At 33.1% G+C, this 19,253-nt stretch overlaps 3 protein-coding genes across 3 annotated transcripts; 1 reads left to right on the top strand and 2 right to left on the bottom strand.

Moving 5' to 3' along the window:
- The first annotated feature begins 266 nt into the window (after window positions 1-266).
- On the top strand, window positions 267-16,301 carry LOC134681629 (NTR domain-containing protein-like). The gene is made up of 4 exons (XM_063541280.1): window positions 267-427; window positions 1,035-1,117; window positions 15,055-15,148; window positions 15,934-16,301. Exons 1-4 carry the CDS (start codon window positions 310-312, stop codon window positions 16,059-16,061), a joined length of 423 nt encoding a protein of 140 aa, XP_063397350.1. The 5' UTR covers window positions 267-309; the 3' UTR covers window positions 16,062-16,301.
- Window positions 5,782-8,162, bottom strand: LOC134681459 (uncharacterized). The gene is made up of 2 exons (XM_063541095.1): window positions 7,448-8,162; window positions 5,782-6,630 (listed from the first exon to the last, which is right to left on the bottom strand). Exons 1-2 carry the CDS (start codon window positions 8,160-8,162, stop codon window positions 5,807-5,809), a joined length of 1,539 nt encoding a protein of 512 aa, XP_063397165.1. The 3' UTR covers window positions 5,782-5,806.
- LOC134681628 (uncharacterized) lies at window positions 9,445-11,863 on the bottom strand. The gene is made up of 2 exons (XM_063541279.1): window positions 11,109-11,863; window positions 9,445-10,291 (listed from the first exon to the last, which is right to left on the bottom strand). Exons 1-2 carry the CDS (start codon window positions 11,851-11,853, stop codon window positions 9,468-9,470), a joined length of 1,569 nt encoding a protein of 522 aa, XP_063397349.1. The 5' UTR covers window positions 11,854-11,863; the 3' UTR covers window positions 9,445-9,467.
- Window positions 16,302-19,253: the final 2,952 nt, after the last annotated feature.

Raw genomic sequence — 19,253 nt, 5'->3', positions numbered from 1 at the left:
CCTCATTTGCTCATGTTGTTACGGTACCGGCTTAAGTCAGATGATGAAATGTTGTGATAATAATCTATCTGTGACATATAATAAAAAAACAAACATTATTGCTTACGAAAATATAATCGTTTTTGTCTTTATAATATTTTCAAATGGTTTTGATATTATTTATTACATTTGTTGAATACATGTTTGATAAAACGTTTATAAATTGAACTGACAGTCTCAATATTGAACAACATACAGACATCTTTATTTCAGAACAACGAACAGTCTCAATATCGAACATTATACAGACATCTTTATTTCAGAACCACAATGAAGCTAACAATAGTGACCATCGTTTGCGTTGTGTTGATAAATTTAATTTCTGAGGCCTATGGATGTTCCTGTTTTCCTGGAACAAATCAAGAAAGGTTCTGTTCCGCTACATTTGGTAATAAACATATATATTTGCAGATACTGTGATTTAACTAATTCCTCACTTTTCTCATACATTTGATAACTATAATTGACACTAATCACAAATAATTCTGTTAGAAAAAGGAATGTATATTCCGTACCTTATCTTTTTATCAAAACGATTGTTTAATACATTATACAGATATACTCTCTATGGTCGGGTGGTTGTCGCTTTGACATATTCACCATTTCCTTTCTCAATTTTATCTCTGAATGAATTATTTATTAAAACAAGATGATTAGGTCTCAAACACTTCTATTGAATCAACAAATTTTATTTATTTTTGAGTAACCAAACAAAGTTGAAATGGATTTAATTCGGTTATTCTGCTGAAGTTCTTTATGGTGATTATGCATCGTACGTTTCATCATATCAATGCTTCACTGAATTCAAATGTTTATTTTTCAATTTTATAACCACTTTTATACTGCCAGGTTACTAATAATGATAATCATTCCACTGTTGTTTTTCAATTTACCTTAAATTTCATGTGGTATTGAGATACCACTTTCTTCTCATGAAAATTAAACAGAGAGGGAAAAAGACAAATCATTTAATACGCTTTGTTTATATTTCAAAGCTTCTCGAGGACGAGTAACATATAAGAAGACTCTCCAAGGAGGCGATATCGAATACACAGTAGCAGTGAATTATAATTTTAAGGTAATTTATACTTCATATGATTTAGTTTAGATACACAAAAATAAAGTAATTGACACAAAAACTACTAGGCCAATGGGACAATAAGACATACAACACAACAAACTTAAGTAGCCAAACAAACATAAAATTAAATATAAATTAACCTATAGCTGTACAATGTAACCTATGGGAATGCAACACGAGTATAAATCCCAATAACCGAAAATTATACCATAGCTATCTATGGTATAATTTTCACAATTATACCATAGTTTGTGAGAACAGCTCTGTTCCTGTAAAGGTTCCGGTTTTCGTTTTTTTATGAAAAGCAGATGTCAATCATTTTGTTGTTGTAGCGAAATAAAAGTTTGTGACAACCATAAAACTGAATGAAAAGACAAAATTGAATACAAGTACGAAAAAATGACTTTCAAAGTAATTCACTAGATTTATTTCTAGAAATGATAGGGCGAGACAAATTACCGTACTAGGTTTAGATTCTCAAAACGTGACGAAGCACTTTCATACAAAATACATTTTTTTCCAGAATAGTGAAGCAGCAGACTTGCTATGCAGTATGGGTATTGCTCATAGTTGAAGGCTGTATAGTGACCTGTAGTTTCTCTGCATTTTTGTATAGCCTCAATGCATTTTTGTCTCTGGTGTAGTTTCTCTTTGGCAAGCATACGAGATCTTTTTAATATTATTTTTTACGTTTAACTTGATACAAATTATCTGAGGATAACAACAGACTTTACCATAATTATTTTTCAAGAACTAAACATACTTTTTCTATAATTGTATGTATTCTAATAACAGATTTATAAAAAGATTACACAAAGATTTATTGAGAATTACTTCACATTAACCTTCCTAAAAGAAAAGTTTTCTTTCAAACTTTAATTATAGAAAACAATATTTCGGAAATAGTAATTTAACTGTCACAAATCAAATAATCTCAGGATTCCACAACTGAAATTTAAAACTGAAACACACACAAAAAAAAGGCATTCCCAGTCTTTTTTACACCGCATTTACCGGCTGCATTTTTACTTCCCAATGTTAAAGGTAACATTACAGTTGTTAAATCCTCCGAATGGTACGCAACTCTTACTCTGACTTTGAAGTTCAACAATATGGCACTTTTCGTTTTCCTTTCCGTCAGAAGAATTGTTCTCAGTTTTGATTTTAGATGATTTACAGTTCGGCTCCAAAACGTTTGATATGTCTCGTAGCTGATCATCTGAAGGCCTTTTGTATTTTCGAACACCCTGGACACTGCGGTGACCAGTTCGCGACATTATAGTTTGCTCATCTATTCCTGACTGGAACATAGTAGTTGCACAGGTACGCTTCCCGCTATGATTAGTAAAGTTGCCAGAGAGTCCAGCTTTGGTGCACATGGTTTTCATAAGGTTTTCAAGCTTGTTGATGCCAAGGTTTTGTTTGGAGAATCTCAATGAATCTTGCAATGGACGCTTATAGAACTTTGAATTTCCCTCCGGACTAATTTCAGAATGTCCAATGTAGAGCTCGTATAGCTTAAATAAATCCCTGTCGCTGCTCGCATTTGTGTAATGCTTAATATTCTTGTTCTCAACATTTTTCTGCTTTAGCCCACCTTTAAATGTTTTACTGTTTGTCTCTATGAACTGAATATACTTTCCTTTATCGTCAGTTCCTATATTAATCTGAGATGCATCCAAGCTATGGTGTTCATCTCTCCCACGAATCCCAAATAATTTGCAATTATAAAAGAAGACACCATTTAAAAGAGCCGCCGACGAATCGTACCCAACAACTTCTTTATCCCATAAAATCATTTCCTGTTCTTGCGAAATAGGGTCTGCTTGCTTGGTAGTCATACCATAGCCTGAAATGATCAAATTTAAATTCATATTATTATTCTACTGAATAATATTAAATTCTAAGGCTAAATAAAATAATATGTGTATAGAAAGGTACCAAATTGGAATCCCCGTCCAAGCCTTTACACCGCATACGAAGTTGACCAAAAAAAGGTCATAGGAACATAGTTATGCACTATAAACATAGTGACACGGACGGACAGACGGACAGAATGGTTTCTATGTTTTTCTTAACCTTGTTGGAGGAGAATCATTGACAATAACTTATAAAAGATTTTGATTTTCAATGTTTTTTCTGGTTATCGGCTCAATACAAAAAAAGTGTTTAAGAAAATTAACGGATTTTACTAAAAAAAAAAATATTTATTATCAATGAAAATGAAAATATCATCATGAAAACGTTGAATAGTGAATATATATAATGCGAAGTCATCTATTATAGGACTAGTCTCGAATTAAAACGTAAATCATGGTTTATTGAAATTCTAGGAATTATTTTCTTGAAATTGATTTCATTAGATTAGTAGATCTGTTTTTCGTTCATTTTTTTACATAAATGAGGCCGTTAGTTTTCTCGTTTGAATTGTTTTACATTGTCTTATCGGGGCCTTTTATTGCTGACTGTGCGGTATGGGCTTTGCTCATTGTTGAAGGCCGTACGGTGACCTATAGTTGTTAATGTTTGTGTCATTTTGGTCTTTTGTGGATATTTGTCTCATTGGCAATCATACCACATCTTCTTTTTTATACTATATAATAAAAAAATAATTGAATAACAAATATAAAACTTGAATTGCTTTCATTTGAAAAAAAATAACTCACCCTTTGCAGTTAAACTTTTCATCTGGGAATCAAGAACTCTTCTAAATCTTAAGAATGTATCATCTCTCTCGTCCATAAAGTTCATGCTAATTCCAGCGTCTCTGATACTTCTCAATAGCCCGACGGATAGGAGATATAGTGATTTTGGTGGATAAAAGTCTCCATTTTTTTTCCGAACCTCTACTATGAATCTGGACAACAATTTATTAACATCATCAACTGAAAATTTCTCAATTTCAGGAATTCCTTCCCCTAGTGATGTCCTATAATTTCTCCATGCTTCGAAAACATTTTTTGCCCAGTTTGTACTCTTTTTGGTGTTTTTCGGGATAGTGTCCGATATTAACTCGTTCATGTCATCCTCTGTTGTCAGGTTGCCGAATCTAGAACTTTCATCGTCTGTGTAGACTTCGGCATTGACAAAACTGTTCACATCCGCTACCGCATCAATATGAAAGTCCCCATAACTAATATTATCAAGGTCCGGAAGAGGCACATCAAAATTAATATCCAAAATATCTTCTGTTTTAAAAAAATCTTTTTCTGCTTGGGCGGCAATCTATGATAGACTGTTATTTTCATCATCGTCGCCTAGAAATTGGTCTTTACTTATTTCTGCACATAATTGTGTCAGGCTTACATCTGTGTCAATGTCACATAACATATCAATAACGTCCAGATCCTTCATCAGAATTTGATCAGAAACGTGGTCCATGTTATCGGAGGCCAAAATAAATGCTGCCATCACTGTCGAATTTCTTTTCCATCTGATATTCGCGCCGTTTTTGAAGTCCGTGCGTTTTAGAAAAAAATGGGCGGGTTTCATTTGTTAGGCACAACCAGGGGAAATTAAGCCGATTTTATAAAAAAAAAGAAAAAAAGTAAAAAGTGATAATACGATGCAATATACTTTTTCAACAGTGAAAGCTGCGATAGGTTAAAACAGATATTTCATTTTTTTTGGTTAGTTTTATGGTGTTTCGTAAATTATACCATAGTTTTTGGTGAATCCCCTCGGCAACCCCACTCGACTTCGTCTCGTGGGGTTATTGCCGGGGGATTCACCAAAAACTATGGTATAATTTACGAAACACCATAAAACTATCCAAAAGATATGAAATATCTATAACTTAACCTATAGCTGTACAATGTAACCTATGGGAATGCAACACGAGTATAAATCCCAATAACCGAAAATTATACCATAGCTATCTATGGTATAATTTTCACAATTATACCATAGTTTGTGAGAACAGCTCTGTTCCTGTAAAGGTTCCGGTTTTCGTTTTTTTATGAAAAGCAGATGTCAATCATTTTGTTGTTGTAGCGAAATAAAAGTTTGTGACAACCATAAAACTGAATGAAAAGACAAAATTGAATACAAGTACGAAAAAATGACTTTCAAAGTAATTCACTAGATTTATTTCTAGAAATGATAGGGCGAGACAAATTACCGTACTAGGTTTAGATTCTCAAAACGTGACGAAGCACTTTCATACAAAATACATTTTTTTCCAGAATAGTGAAGCAGCAGACTTGCTATGCAGTATGGGTATTGCTCATAGTTGAAGGCTGTATAGTGACCTGTAGTTTCTCTGCATTTTTGTATAGCCTCAATGCATTTTTGTCTCTGGTGTAGTTTCTCTTTGGCAAGCATACGAGATCTTTTTAATATTATTTTTTACGTTTAACTTGATACAAATTATCTGAGGATAACAACAGACTTTACCATAATTATTTTTCAAGAACTAAACATACCTTTTCTATAATTGTATGTATTCTAATAACAGATTTATAAAAAGATTACACAAAGATTTATTGAGAATTACTTCACATTAACCTTCCTAAAAGAAAAGTTTTCTTTCAAACTTTAATTATAGAAAACAATATTTCGGAAATAGTAATTTAACTGTCACAAATCAAATAATCTCAGGATTCCACAACTGAAATTTAAAACTGAAACACACACAAAAAAAAGGCATTCCCAGTCTTTTTTACACCGCATTTACCGGCTGCATTTTTACTTCCCAATGTTAAAGGTAACATTACAGTTGTTAAATCCTCCGAATGGTACGCAACTCTTACTCTGACTTTGAAGTTCAACAATATGGCACTTTTCGTTTTCCTTTCCGTCAGAAGAATTGTTCTCAGTTTTGATTTTAGATGATTTACAGTTCGGCTCCAAAACGTTTGATATGTCTCGTAGCTGATCATCTGAAGGCCTTTTGTATTTTCGAACACCCTGGACACTGCGGTGACCAGTTCGCGACATTATAGTTTGCTCATCTATTCCTGACTGGAACATAGTAGTTGCACAGGTACGCTTCCCGCTATGATTAGTAAAGTTGCCAGAGAGTCCAGCTTTGGTGCACATGGTTTTCATAAGGTTTTCAAGCTTGTTGATGCCAAGGTTTTGTTTGGAGAATCTCAATGAATCTTGCAATGGACGCTTATAGAACTTTGAATTTCCCTCCGGACTAATTTCAGAATGTCCAATGTAGAGCTCGTATAGCTTAAATAAATCCCTGTCGCTGCTCGCATTTGTGTAATGCTTAATATTCTTGTTCTCAACATTTTTCTGCTTTAGCCCACCTTTAAATGTTTTACTGTTTGTCTCTATGAACTGAATATACTTTCCTTTATCGTCAGTTCCTATATTAATCTGAGATGCATCCAAGCTATGGTGTTCATCTCTCCCACGCATCCCAAATAATTTGCAATTATAAAAGAAGACACCATTTAAAAGAGCCGCCGACGAATCGTACCCAACAACTTCTTTATCCCATAAAATCATTTCCTGTTCTTGCGAAATAGGGTCTGCTTGCTTGGTAGTCATACCATAGCCTGAAATGATCAAATTTAAATTCATATTATTATTCTACTGAATAATATTAAATTCTAAGGCTAAATAAAATAATATGTGTATAGAAAGGTACCAAATTGGAATCCCCGTCCAAGCCTTTACACCGCATACGAAGTTGACCAAAAAAAGGTCATAGGAACATAGTTATGCACTATAAACATAGTGACACGGACGGACAGACGGACAGAATGGTTTCTATGTTTTTCTTAACCTTGTTGGAGGAGAATCATTGACAATAACTTATAAAAGATTTTGATTTTCAATGTTTTTTCTGGTTATCGGCTCAATACAAAAAAAGTGTTTAAGAAAATTAACGGATTTTACTAAAAAAAAAAATATTTATTATCAATGAAAATGAAAATATCATCATGAAAACGTTGAATAGTGAATATATATAATGCGAAGTCATCTATTATAGGACTAGTCTCGAATTAAAACGTAAATCATGGTTTATTGAAATTCTAGGAATTATTTTCTTGAAATTGATTTCATTAGATTAGTAGATCTGTTTTTCGTTCATTTTTTTACATAAATGAGGCCGTTAGTTTTCTCGTTTGAATTGTTTTACATTGTCTTATCGGGGCCTTTTATAGCTGACTGTGCGGTATGGGCTTTGCTCATTGTTGAAGGCCGTACGGTGACCTATAGTTGTTAATGTTTGTGTCATTTTGGTCTTTTGTGGATATTTGTCTCATTGGCAATTATACCACATCTTCTTTTTTATACTATATAATAAAAAAATAATTGAATAACAAATATAAAACTTGAATTGCTTTCATTTGAAAAAAAATAACTCACCCTTTGCAGTTAAACTTTTCATCTGGGAATCAAGAACTCTTCTAAATCTTAAGAATGTATCATCTCTCTCGTCCATAAAGTTCATGCTAATTCCAGCGTCTCTGATACTTCTCAATAGCCCGACGGATAGGAGATATAGTGATTTTGGTGGATAAAAGTCTCCATTTTTTTTCCGAACCTCTACTATGAATCTGGACAACAATTTATTAACATCATCAACTGAAAATTTCTCAATTTCAGGAATTCCTTCCCCTAGTGATGTCCTATAATTTCTCCATGCTTCGAAAACATTTTTTGCCCAGTTTGTACTCTTTTTGGTGTTTTTCGGGATAGTGTCCGATATTAACTCGTTCATGTCATCCTCTGTTGTCAGGTTGCCGAATCTAGAACTTTCATCGTCTGTGTAGACTTCGGCATTGACAAAACTGTTCACATCCGCTACCGCATCAATATGAAAGTCCCCATAACTAATATTATCAAGGTCCGGAAGAGGCACATCAAAATTAATATCCAAAATATCTTCTGTTTTAAAAAAATCTTTTTCTGCTTGGGCGGCAATCTGTGATAGACTGTTATTTTCATCATCGTCGCCTAGAAATTGGTCTTTACTTATTTCTGCACATAATTGTGTCAGGCTTACATCTGTGTCAATGTCACATAACATATCAATAACGTCCAGATCCTTCATCAGAATTTGATCAGAAACGTGGTCCATGTTATCGGAGGCCAAAATAAATGCTGTCATCACTGTCGAATTTCTTTTCCATCTGATATTCGCGCCGTTTTTGAAGTCCGTGCGTTTTAGAAAAAAATGGGCGGGTTTCATTTGTTAGGCACAACCAGGGGAAATTAAGCCGATTTTATAAAAAAAAAGAAAAAAAGTAAAAAGTGATAATACGATGCAATATACTTTTTCAACAGTGAAAGCTGCGATAGGTTAAAACAGATATTTCATTTTTTTTGGTTAGTTTTATGGTGTTTCGTAAATTATACCATAGTTTTTGGTGAATCCCCTCGGCAACCCCACTCGACTTCGTCTCGTGGGGTTATTGCCGGGGGATTCACCAAAAACTATGGTATAATTTACGAAACACCATAAAACTATCCAAAAGATATGAAATATCTATAACTTAACCTATAGCTGTACAATGTAACCTATGGGAATGCAACACGAGTATAAATCCCAATAACCGAAAATTATACCATAGCTATCTATGGTATAATTTTCACAATTATACCATAGTTTGTGAGAACAGCTCTGTTCCTGTAAAGGTTCCGGTTTTCGTTTTTTTATGAAAAGCAGATGTCAATCATTTTGTTGTTGTAGCGAAATAAAAGTTTGTGACAACCATAAAACTGAATGAAAAGACAAAATTGAATACAAGTACGAAAAAATGACTTTCAAAGTAATTCACTAGATTTATTTCTAGAAATGATAGGGCGAGACAAATTACCGTACTAGGTTTAGATTCTCAAAACGTGACGAAGCACTTTCATACAAAATACATTTTTTTCCAGAATAGTGAAGCAGCAGACTTGCTATGCAGTATGGGTATTGCTCATAGTTGAAGGCTGTATAGTGACCTGTAGTTTCTCTGCATTTTTGTATAGCCTCAATGCATTTTTGTCTCTGGTGTAGTTTCTCTTTGGCAAGCATACGAGATCTTTTTAATATTATTTTTTACGTTTAACTTGATACAAATTATCTGAGGATAACAACAGACTTTACCATAATTATTTTTCAAGAACTAAACATACTTTTTCTATAATTGTATGTATTCTAATAACAGATTTATAAAAAGATTACACAAAGATTTATTGAGAATTACTTCACATTAACCTTCCTAAAAGAAAAGTTTTCTTTCAAACTTTAATTATAGAAAACAATATTTCGGAAATAGTAATTTAACTGTCACAAATCAAATAATCTCAGGATTCCACAACTGAAATTTAAAACTGAAACACACACAAAAAAAAGGCATTCCCAGTCTTTTTTACACCGCATTTACCGGCTGCATTTTTACTTCCCAATGTTAAAGGTAACATTACAGTTGTTAAATCCTCCGAATGGTACGCAACTCTTACTCTGACTTTGAAGTTCAACAATATGGCACTTTTCGTTTTCCTTTCCGTCAGAAGAATTGTTCTCAGTTTTGATTTTAGATGATTTACAGTTCGGCTCCAAAACGTTTGATATGTCTCGTAGCTGATCATCTGAAGGCCTTTTGTATTTTCGAACACCCTGGACACTGCGGTGACCAGTTCGCGACATTATAGTTTGCTCATCTATTCCTGACTGGAACATAGTAGTTGCACAGGTACGCTTCCCGCTATGATTAGTAAAGTTGCCAGAGAGTCCAGCTTTGGTGCACATGGTTTTCATAAGGTTTTCAAGCTTGTTGATGCCAAGGTTTTGTTTGGAGAATCTCAATGAATCTTGCAATGGACGCTTATAGAACTTTGAATTTCCCTCCGGACTAATTTCAGAATGTCCAATGTAGAGCTCGTATAGCTTAAATAAATCCCTGTCGCTGCTCGCATTTGTGTAATGCTTAATATTCTTGTTCTCAACATTTTTCTGCTTTAGCCCACCTTTAAATGTTTTACTGTTTGTCTCTATGAACTGAATATACTTTCCTTTATCGTCAGTTCCTATATTAATCTGAGATGCATCCAAGCTATGGTGTTCATCTCTCCCACGCATCCCAAATAATTTGCAATTATAAAAGAAGACACCATTTAAAAGAGCCGCCGACGAATCGTACCCAACAACTTCTTTATCCCATAAAATCATTTCCTGTTCTTGCGAAATAGGGTCTGCTTGCTTGGTAGTCATACCATAGCCTGAAATGATCAAATTTAAATTCATATTATTATTCTACTGAATAATATTAAATTCTAAGGCTAAATAAAATAATATGTGTATAGAAAGGTACCAAATTGGAATCCCCGTCCAAGCCTTTACACCGCATACGAAGTTGACCAAAAAAAGGTCATAGGAACATAGTTATGCACTATAAACATAGTGACACGGACGGACAGACGGACAGAATGGTTTCTATGTTTTTCTTAACCTTGTTGGAGGAGAATCATTGACAATAACTTATAAAAGATTTTGATTTTCAATGTTTTTTCTGGTTATCGGCTCAATACAAAAAAAGTGTTTAAGAAAATTAACGGATTTTACTAAAAAAAAAAATATTTATTATCAATGAAAATGAAAATATCATCATGAAAACGTTGAATAGTGAATATATATAATGCGAAGTCATCTATTATAGGACTAGTCTCGAATTAAAACGTAAATCATGGTTTATTGAAATTCTAGGAATTATTTTCTTGAAATTGATTTCATTAGATTAGTAGATCTGTTTTTCGTTCATTTTTTTACATAAATGAGGCCGTTAGTTTTCTCGTTTGAATTGTTTTACATTGTCTTATCGGGGCCTTTTATAGCTGACTGTGCGGTATGGGCTTTGCTCATTGTTGAAGGCCGTACGGTGACCTATAGTTGTTAATGTTTGTGTCATTTTGGTCTTTTGTGGATATTTGTCTCATTGGCAATCATACCACATCTTCTTTTTTATACTATATAATAAAAAAATAATTGAATAACAAATATAAAACTTGAATTGCTTTCATTTGAAAAAAAATAACTCACCCTTTGCAGTTAAACTTTTCATCTGGGAATCAAGAACTCTTCTAAATCTTAAGAATGTATCATCTCTCTCGTCCATAAAGTTCATGCTAATTCCAGCGTCTCTGATACTTCTCAATAGCCCGACGGATAGGAGATATAGTGATTTTGGTGGATAAAAGTCTCCATTTTTTTTCCGAACCTCTACTATGAATCTGGACAACAATTTATTAACATCATCAACTGAAAATTTCTCAATTTCAGGAATTCCTTCCCCTAGTGATGTCCTATAATTTCTCCATGCTTCGAAAACATTTTTTGCCCAGTTTGTACTCTTTTTGGTGTTTTTCGGGATAGTGTCCGATATTAACTCGTTCATGTCATCCTCTGTTGTCAGGTTGCCGAATCTAGAACTTTCATCGTCTGTGTAGACTTCGGCATTGACAAAACTGTTCACATCCGCTACCGCATCAATATGAAAGTCCCCATAACTAATATTATCAAGGTCCGGAAGAGGCACATCAAAATTAATATCCAAAATATCTTCTGTTTTAAAAAAATCTTTTTCTGCTTGGGCGGCAATCTGTGATAGACTGTTATTTTCATCATCGTCGCCTAGAAATTGGTCTTTACTTATTTCTGCACATAATTGTGTCAGGCTTACATCTGTGTCAATGTCACATAACATATCAATAACGTCCAGATCCTTCATCAGAATTTGATCAGAAACGTGGTCCATGTTATCGGAGGCCAAAATAAATGCTGCCATCACTGTCGAATTTCTTTTCCATCTGATATTCGCGCCGTTTTTGAAGTCCGTGCGTTTTAGAAAAAAATGGGCGGGTTTCATTTGTTAGGCACAACCAGGGGAAATTAAGCCGATTTTATAAAAAAAAAGAAAAAAAGTAAAAAGTGATAATACGATGCAATATACTTTTTCAACAGTGAAAGCTGCGATAGGTTAAAACAGATATTTCATTTTTTTTGGTTAGTTTTATGGTGTTTCGTAAATTATACCATAGTTTTTGGTGAATCCCCTCGGCAACCCCACTCGACTTCGTCTCGTGGGGTTATTGCCGGGGGATTCACCAAAAACTATGGTATAATTTACGAAACACCATAAAACTATCCAAAAGATATGAAATATCTATAACAAATACGCTGACAAAATATGTGTAAACACTCAGTGTGCTTGAATTGTGCAAGATGACTCTTCTTCATCATAACCAAAAATGAAAAGCCGGAGTCGGGATGCATAAATACCGAGTCAAATCGCAATTCAGAAGACCAATAGAAATATAATGTCACGAAGACAAATAACAGGAAACCTTATATATATTTACTGAATCTGTTATTTCTTGATACTTACTAATGAAGTTTTTGTGAGAGAGAGAAAAGACTTTCCATTGACAAAACCCATGCTCATTACATTTTTGCTCAGATAACAATGACAATTCAACAAACTTTGCGAAGCAGCTTGAACACCGGAGTATCGCATGAGTTGAAATTACATGTACAGTTCATACGCTCATTTCATTGGTTTATTGTTGCTATTTGAGGAAAAGATTTTTCATAGAATCTAGTACTGACGGTTTTCATACTTTAAACCTCATACTTAACAATTACACATTGTCACACATACTGGGCGACTAAATTACCAGTTAAATTTAAAGATAAATTAGTTATTTTACATTCGTTGCTGCCTTTTGGGGTTTTTTTCATTTTTTTGTGATTTTTTGTTTAAATATCTTAATATTTGTGTAGCCCGGTGGTCTTTTATATTTGATAGTCATAGTAGGTTTTTGTTCATTTTTGAAGACCTTATGTTGAACTATGGGGGCTTTAGTCGTTTTCCATTATGTATAGTTGTTCATTGGCAAGCATAATATATATAAATATATATATATACAACTCGTCTGAACATCAACCCAACAATGTTAGATCTGTAAATTTGCTTTCGCAAATTTTTGTTCTTCCCTCGCCGGGTTTCGAACCCATGCAACTGAGATATTGTGACACCAAATCGCCTGCATTGGAGCCACCCCGCTTGACAACACGACCACCTGGGCTTCAAAAATAAAGCTTTCGGTGGCCGTGTGTTACCTTTCCTCGTCAATTTTAATCTAGCGTCGTACTACAGTACATGATATATAAGGCATGGAGATGTTATTTACTAGAAAAGATACGCGACATCTCGGAAGCGTGATTGCATCAAAGTACCTTCCTTTGCCTTATTTTAAGCCTGGAATTTGAGTATTGGTATTGTTACCAAATAAAGTCTTGTAGATTATAAGGTTTATAATTTTCTCTGCTATCACAATCTGTCTGTTTTAAACCGTTCAAGTTTTCTAACTACAACCGGAAAATATATGTAACAAATTTTAAATTTAGTAGTATTAATCCCTTCATAATAACGACGTTTATGACATCGTTATTTAAGTAATGATCTAAAAGAGGAACGAAAGATACCAAAGGGGCAGTCAAACTCATAAATCGAAAATAAACTGAAAACGCCATAGCTGAAAATGAAAAAGACAAACAGACAACAATAGTACACATGACACAACATAGAAAACTAAAAAATAAACAACACGAACCCAACCAAAACTAGGGGTGTTCTCAGGTGCCCCGGAAGGTTATTTAACATACTAGACTGAGCCTGCGCAAAAGCGTATAAGAAACGGATGGATAACGGATTCCAAATTTTTATATTATCTCAAAAGTGTGCATTTTTTGTAGTGAAAATATTGTTTCAGAGACAAATTTAGGAATTTGAAACACTTCATGAAATTATCTTTTCAAAAATGTTTCCAACTCTGTATATTTTCTATATCGATTTCAGAGCAGTTGGGGCTCAATGAAATCGATCTCCTTCTCTAGTAGTATATATAATTATATGAGAAATTTATACATTCATATTTTTTGTTAACCCTTACGGTTATCTATAGTTGTTAATGTCTGTGTCATTTTGGTCTCTTGTGGACAGTTGTCTTATTGGCAATCATACCACACATTATTTTTTTATATTATTTTAAAATAAGATACACAATTGAACGTACGTTGTTATGGAAGCAGAAAAACAATTGTGTTGGTTATCCTTGAACATCGAGAAACTAATATTCATGTAATAAGTTAATAAAACACATTGATACCATTAGGTATTAAATTTTGACTACCTTAAGAAAGTGCTGCATATTTGCTTCTCAGCATCTATTTGTCAATGATAAACAATACTGTCTTCCTATGACACATTTTCGTGTATATTTGAATACCGTTTTTTTTTGGCACTAAACATTCGAGCTATAAAAACAAAAACAAACCAATTGATTATTATAAATTATGTTCTGCTAGTGATCATTGGATCAAAATATTTGAAATCCACACCCCAATTGGAAACTCGAAGGGCAAACCTATAACTAAAAAGACCAAGCAGAGTGAAAAGGAAACATATATATGCACAATGACATATATTTGATAACAAACAAAAGAGGGTGTGGCATAACTGTCAACAAAGCAGTACTCCGCCGGAGTCTACATAACAGTTTAATTGATAAAGATATATGAACGCAAATCACTAAAGTGCCTTTCTTTCAGACCGTAGCAAAGTTCAATAAAAGCAATATGGAAATTGTTTTTTCGAGGTATGAATAAAAACTTAAAGATACATGTAGTGTTCAGTGACAATTGGATTTTAAATTGAGAGACACATACTGTAAACCAACTTATTTTCGCGGATACTTTATTTCGCGTTTTACCCTTTCTAAACCATTTCGCGGCTATTTGATTTCGCGATTTTCTGATTGACTTGATGTAGTTTAATAAAGAATGATCAAAGTTTTGCATATTCGCGACGATTCATATTAGCGGGTTTTTTTCTATTCGCGAAAGTCGCGAAAATAAGTTGGTTTGCAGTATGCATTCTAACCTTATCTAACCTTATCAATCTTTTCATATCTTATCTAATTTACAGATCAAGGTTCCAAGCACACTTAAAGTTCGAACTAACCAAAGTTCAGCTGCGTGTGGAGTCCTTTTAAAAATAGGAGTTGAATATTTGATTTCAGGTGAGAACTCGATTAAATCACTGCTGTAGAATGTGGTACAGTGCTTTCCATTAAAGACTTGGTCATTACATTGTCTAGATAAAAGTAAAATCACAAAAATACTGAACTAAGAGGAAATCCAATCAAAAAGTCCATAATCACATGGCAAAACACAGAGTTTTCTATAATTTTATTCACTAACTCAGTAACGTGCACGTGGGTGTGCATTTTGATCGTTGCAAGATGACACACTACCCTCACATCCTGTACAGTTTTTGTTGTGCTGTAAGGACAACAGTCATTTATCATTGCCTTGTATGTCGTTCATTTATTTATTTAAGCTAAGTTTGTTTCTTCATAACCTAGATCACAAAAACCATGACAAAATATGTAGCAGTTTAAACAAAAAATCAAACTGCCTGATTTATGCCTAAACAGTAAACTTTAAAAAATGTATATATATTTACATCATCCAAGAAAAATTACAGCCTCCTGACTTATTTATAAATCATAACCAACCAGAGGGAAAAGAGTTACATACAACGTAAGAATGACATGTGGAATTCTATTTTTAAGGGCAAGTCATGAATCACAAAAGCTAATCAACAAAATACCAAAACGGAAAAGAGTACTATATTTTCCGACAGCGCCTTAAGCCCAAATTACGTACCAGTATTAGATATTAGCTTTTTCTAATGCTACCTTATAAATCAGTACATACACAAAAAACTACATGTAAAGACGTCATTATATATTGTGATACAAAAAAACGACTGGAAATGTTACATAACTATGCAATTTTTCAGGAACTGTTAGTAAGGACAGATATAGAACAAGATACCTTACAAATAGTTGCCGGTGGAATCAGAGATGGCAGGACATTAAGTCCGATACACAACAGAAGCTCTTAAAAGGACAATTTAATAATTGTTAGTCATTAAGGACTTTATGATTGGTTTATGTCGAAAGCTATTATAATATATAACACGAAGTCAAGCCAAATAAAGGAATTAATCAAAAAGTGTTTAGTTATGATAAAAACAATGATTTCATTGTAAGCATTATTTGTCAAATATATTTTTACCGGTAGGATTACTGTAAACCAGCTAATTTTCCCGAACGATTTATTTTCGCGACTTTCGTATGTAGAAAAATAATATGAATAAAAAGCGTCTCAAAAATGTAAAACATGGACCTGTCATTAATAAACTAAATAAAACAAATTTGAAAATCTTGGAATTAGATCGCCGCGAACAGTGCTAGTAAATATAAACGCGAAATAAAGTACCCGCGAAAATAAGTTGGTTTACAATATCTAAGTCATTTACTTGGATAGGTTGCTCCGATAATTCGTTGGGTATATTTTCGAGTGATTCCAGATGTCTCTTTACTTTCACATGAAACCAAAAACTGGCATATATTAATAATTTGATAATAAACATTCAATTTAGACTTCCTGTCTCATATGATAACACTATTTCAATGATTCCAAACCAGATAATATATAGGTGATTTGCCTGAAATAAGGGAGATAATGAGCTATTAATGTTTTTTGCACGGCCACTACTGGTTTTAATTTATCGGTTTTTAGATGTCAATTAAAAATATTGAAAAAAACTGCTACATCAGGTTTTCCCCAAGTCTCGATGGTTGATTTTTTCAGTGTCAAATGTTATCCAATATTATTAGAAAGACCCATTTACTTTATCATACAACATATCATGGCAACTATCAATCAAACTTTAATAGAAATTTGTAATCCGGATAATATTATTTCAGTTATTTACGTATTTGATTGACAAAAACTTAAATATTGTTCACCTTCACACAGGTTAAAATATGAATGCAACATACAGTATGGATCTTGCACTTCAATTTCCGTTGGGAATTTTTTTTACTAGCAGATGAAATATCATTTCAAACCTGCTGTTATATCGGTTTATCTATTTCTTTGACCTGTCACTAAGAGCACACTCCTTTTTATTGCAGTTTTGTATCTTGTAGGAAAATAACAATTGTCATCTTATCCTAAGTTAGTACCACAGCAGAATATTCATTCCACAATCTTTATTTCACACAAAGTGTGCTCAGACACTCATGAGATTGATCAACTGCATCAACTTCTGTACAAGGTTTTGACAATGTGTTTGCAGTCAGACATGCAACTAATTTTTAGCTGCACACTGATTTTATATCGTTTTTCTAAACATCTACTGGACAGTGTCGAATTGACTGCAAGCGATTTGTCTGAAAAGAGCTAATTTAAAATTTACCACGGTGAATAAGTCTGGAGGTTGATTAAAAGACAGATAATGACTTATTTATTTACTGTTCAAGCTTGTCATATGAGCTTATCATCAAAATTACTATTTTATACTATAACCTAATTACTAGATGTGCAAATCGGAAGACGTATATTAAAAGACAGGACTACTGAATGGTTAACATATTGTCATAAGAAGGGTATCCAAGCCTCATAATTATTATTTATTTATTTATGAAAAAAATGACATAATTATGGTTACTACAAATATTTCATCTTGTGCCTTCCTTTTAAAGCATATATAGACTTGTCTTATTTTAAGTTTGTTACCATCATGTTAACATTAAGTAAATGAGACACGGTATTAAATGTTTCACAAATAACCATTAAAATATTATCTTTGTGGTAGCTCTGAATTTAGATTATAGTGTAAGAATTGTCTATTGCCAAATTAGGTCTGGTTTTCTATACACAAGGTTGAAGTCATCCAACATTTTATTGAAAGTTTAATGGCTCGATTGACCTCTGTGGAATACATTTGGTCACAATTCATTTCTCGTTTCTTTTGTTGGGATAACGCAATTTTTAACGTAACTTTAAATAAGACGTGCTGTTTTCGTTTTGCATACAACTTCATGGTTAAATTTTGAAAATATCTATATTAAAACCGATGGAGCACATAAATTTCCAGCTGCTACAATTTACTTCATTGCATTACTATAGGCCTTGTTTCAGTTATTTTTTCGGTGCATTATAAGCACATCTTGTCGTTGATAGTCTGGTATGATTTTTAGTTTTCGTTTCTTTAATTTTTTTCGGAGTTTAGTATGACATCAATAATCACTGAACTAGTATACCTTTTTTTCTTGCTACATTGAATATATACAAATTGGTGGCCTTCGTCTGTATCTGCTCTTTCGTCAGGTTGTTGTCTTTTTGACACATTCCACATTTTCATTTTCAATTTTCTACAGGTGGATTCAGGTCAGGAGACGAAAAATGACTTTATTCATTCCTTCGTCTTTGCTACTCAGTATGACTGCTATAAAAGTCTCCATTTAGAACTACCATGAAATCAACAATAGTATTACTCGATTTATTTCACTTGAGTTTCACCAGTTCGCTCATAACAAACCAGTCCATCTATGAATAGGTGTTTTAGAATAAACTCATTAATGAAGTGTACAGTTATTCTTTTGTAAATTACTTTAATGACACTGATAGGTGATTAGAAATCAGTAAAAATTAGAACGGCAATCATCCTTACCACACACATCTTCAAATATTCTGAGATTATGCAAATTAAAACTTAAGCTCCGCCCGATCAGTTTAGGTAACATTGGTAATAACTATCATTAGTTTTGTGTTGATAACTAAAATTTTAGAAATCATTTGGTGTATTCACTGTTTTGATTTTGTAAGAATGCACAAAAATGCGAGTTTAATTGTTGGGTAACAGAAAAAAATCTGCATAAGATCAATGATTTAATCATCAGAATGTGAGAACTCAACCGATTGCAATTTTTGCATTAATTAAAACCTCGCAATAATTTCTGAATTTATAGTATTATTTTTTACCTAACGATAGTAAATAACATATCGCTTGATATCGGCTTTAATTATCATGATAGAAATTATATTCAAAATATTGTTAAGAAGCGATATCCAAGTCTTACGCATTGTTAAACTTATAATTGTATATAACATGTATAAACAATGCATGCATCGAATCTACTTAGTTAATCACACATACAAAATGACATGGTAGGACCATTGTTGCAGTTTAGACGTTGCTCAAAGTTCTTTGCAATGTCAATGCAATGTGCTGGGTTTTTGATTTAGCGTTTCATTCATGATAATCAA

The sequence above is a fragment of the Mytilus trossulus genome, chromosome 8, assembly GCF_036588685.1.
Source record: "Mytilus trossulus isolate FHL-02 chromosome 8, PNRI_Mtr1.1.1.hap1, whole genome shotgun sequence".
NCBI classification, from domain to species: domain Eukaryota; kingdom Metazoa; phylum Mollusca; class Bivalvia; order Mytilida; family Mytilidae; genus Mytilus; species Mytilus trossulus.
The sequence above is the reverse complement of the archived record's forward strand: the minus strand, read 5'-3'. Positions and strand labels throughout refer to the sequence as shown.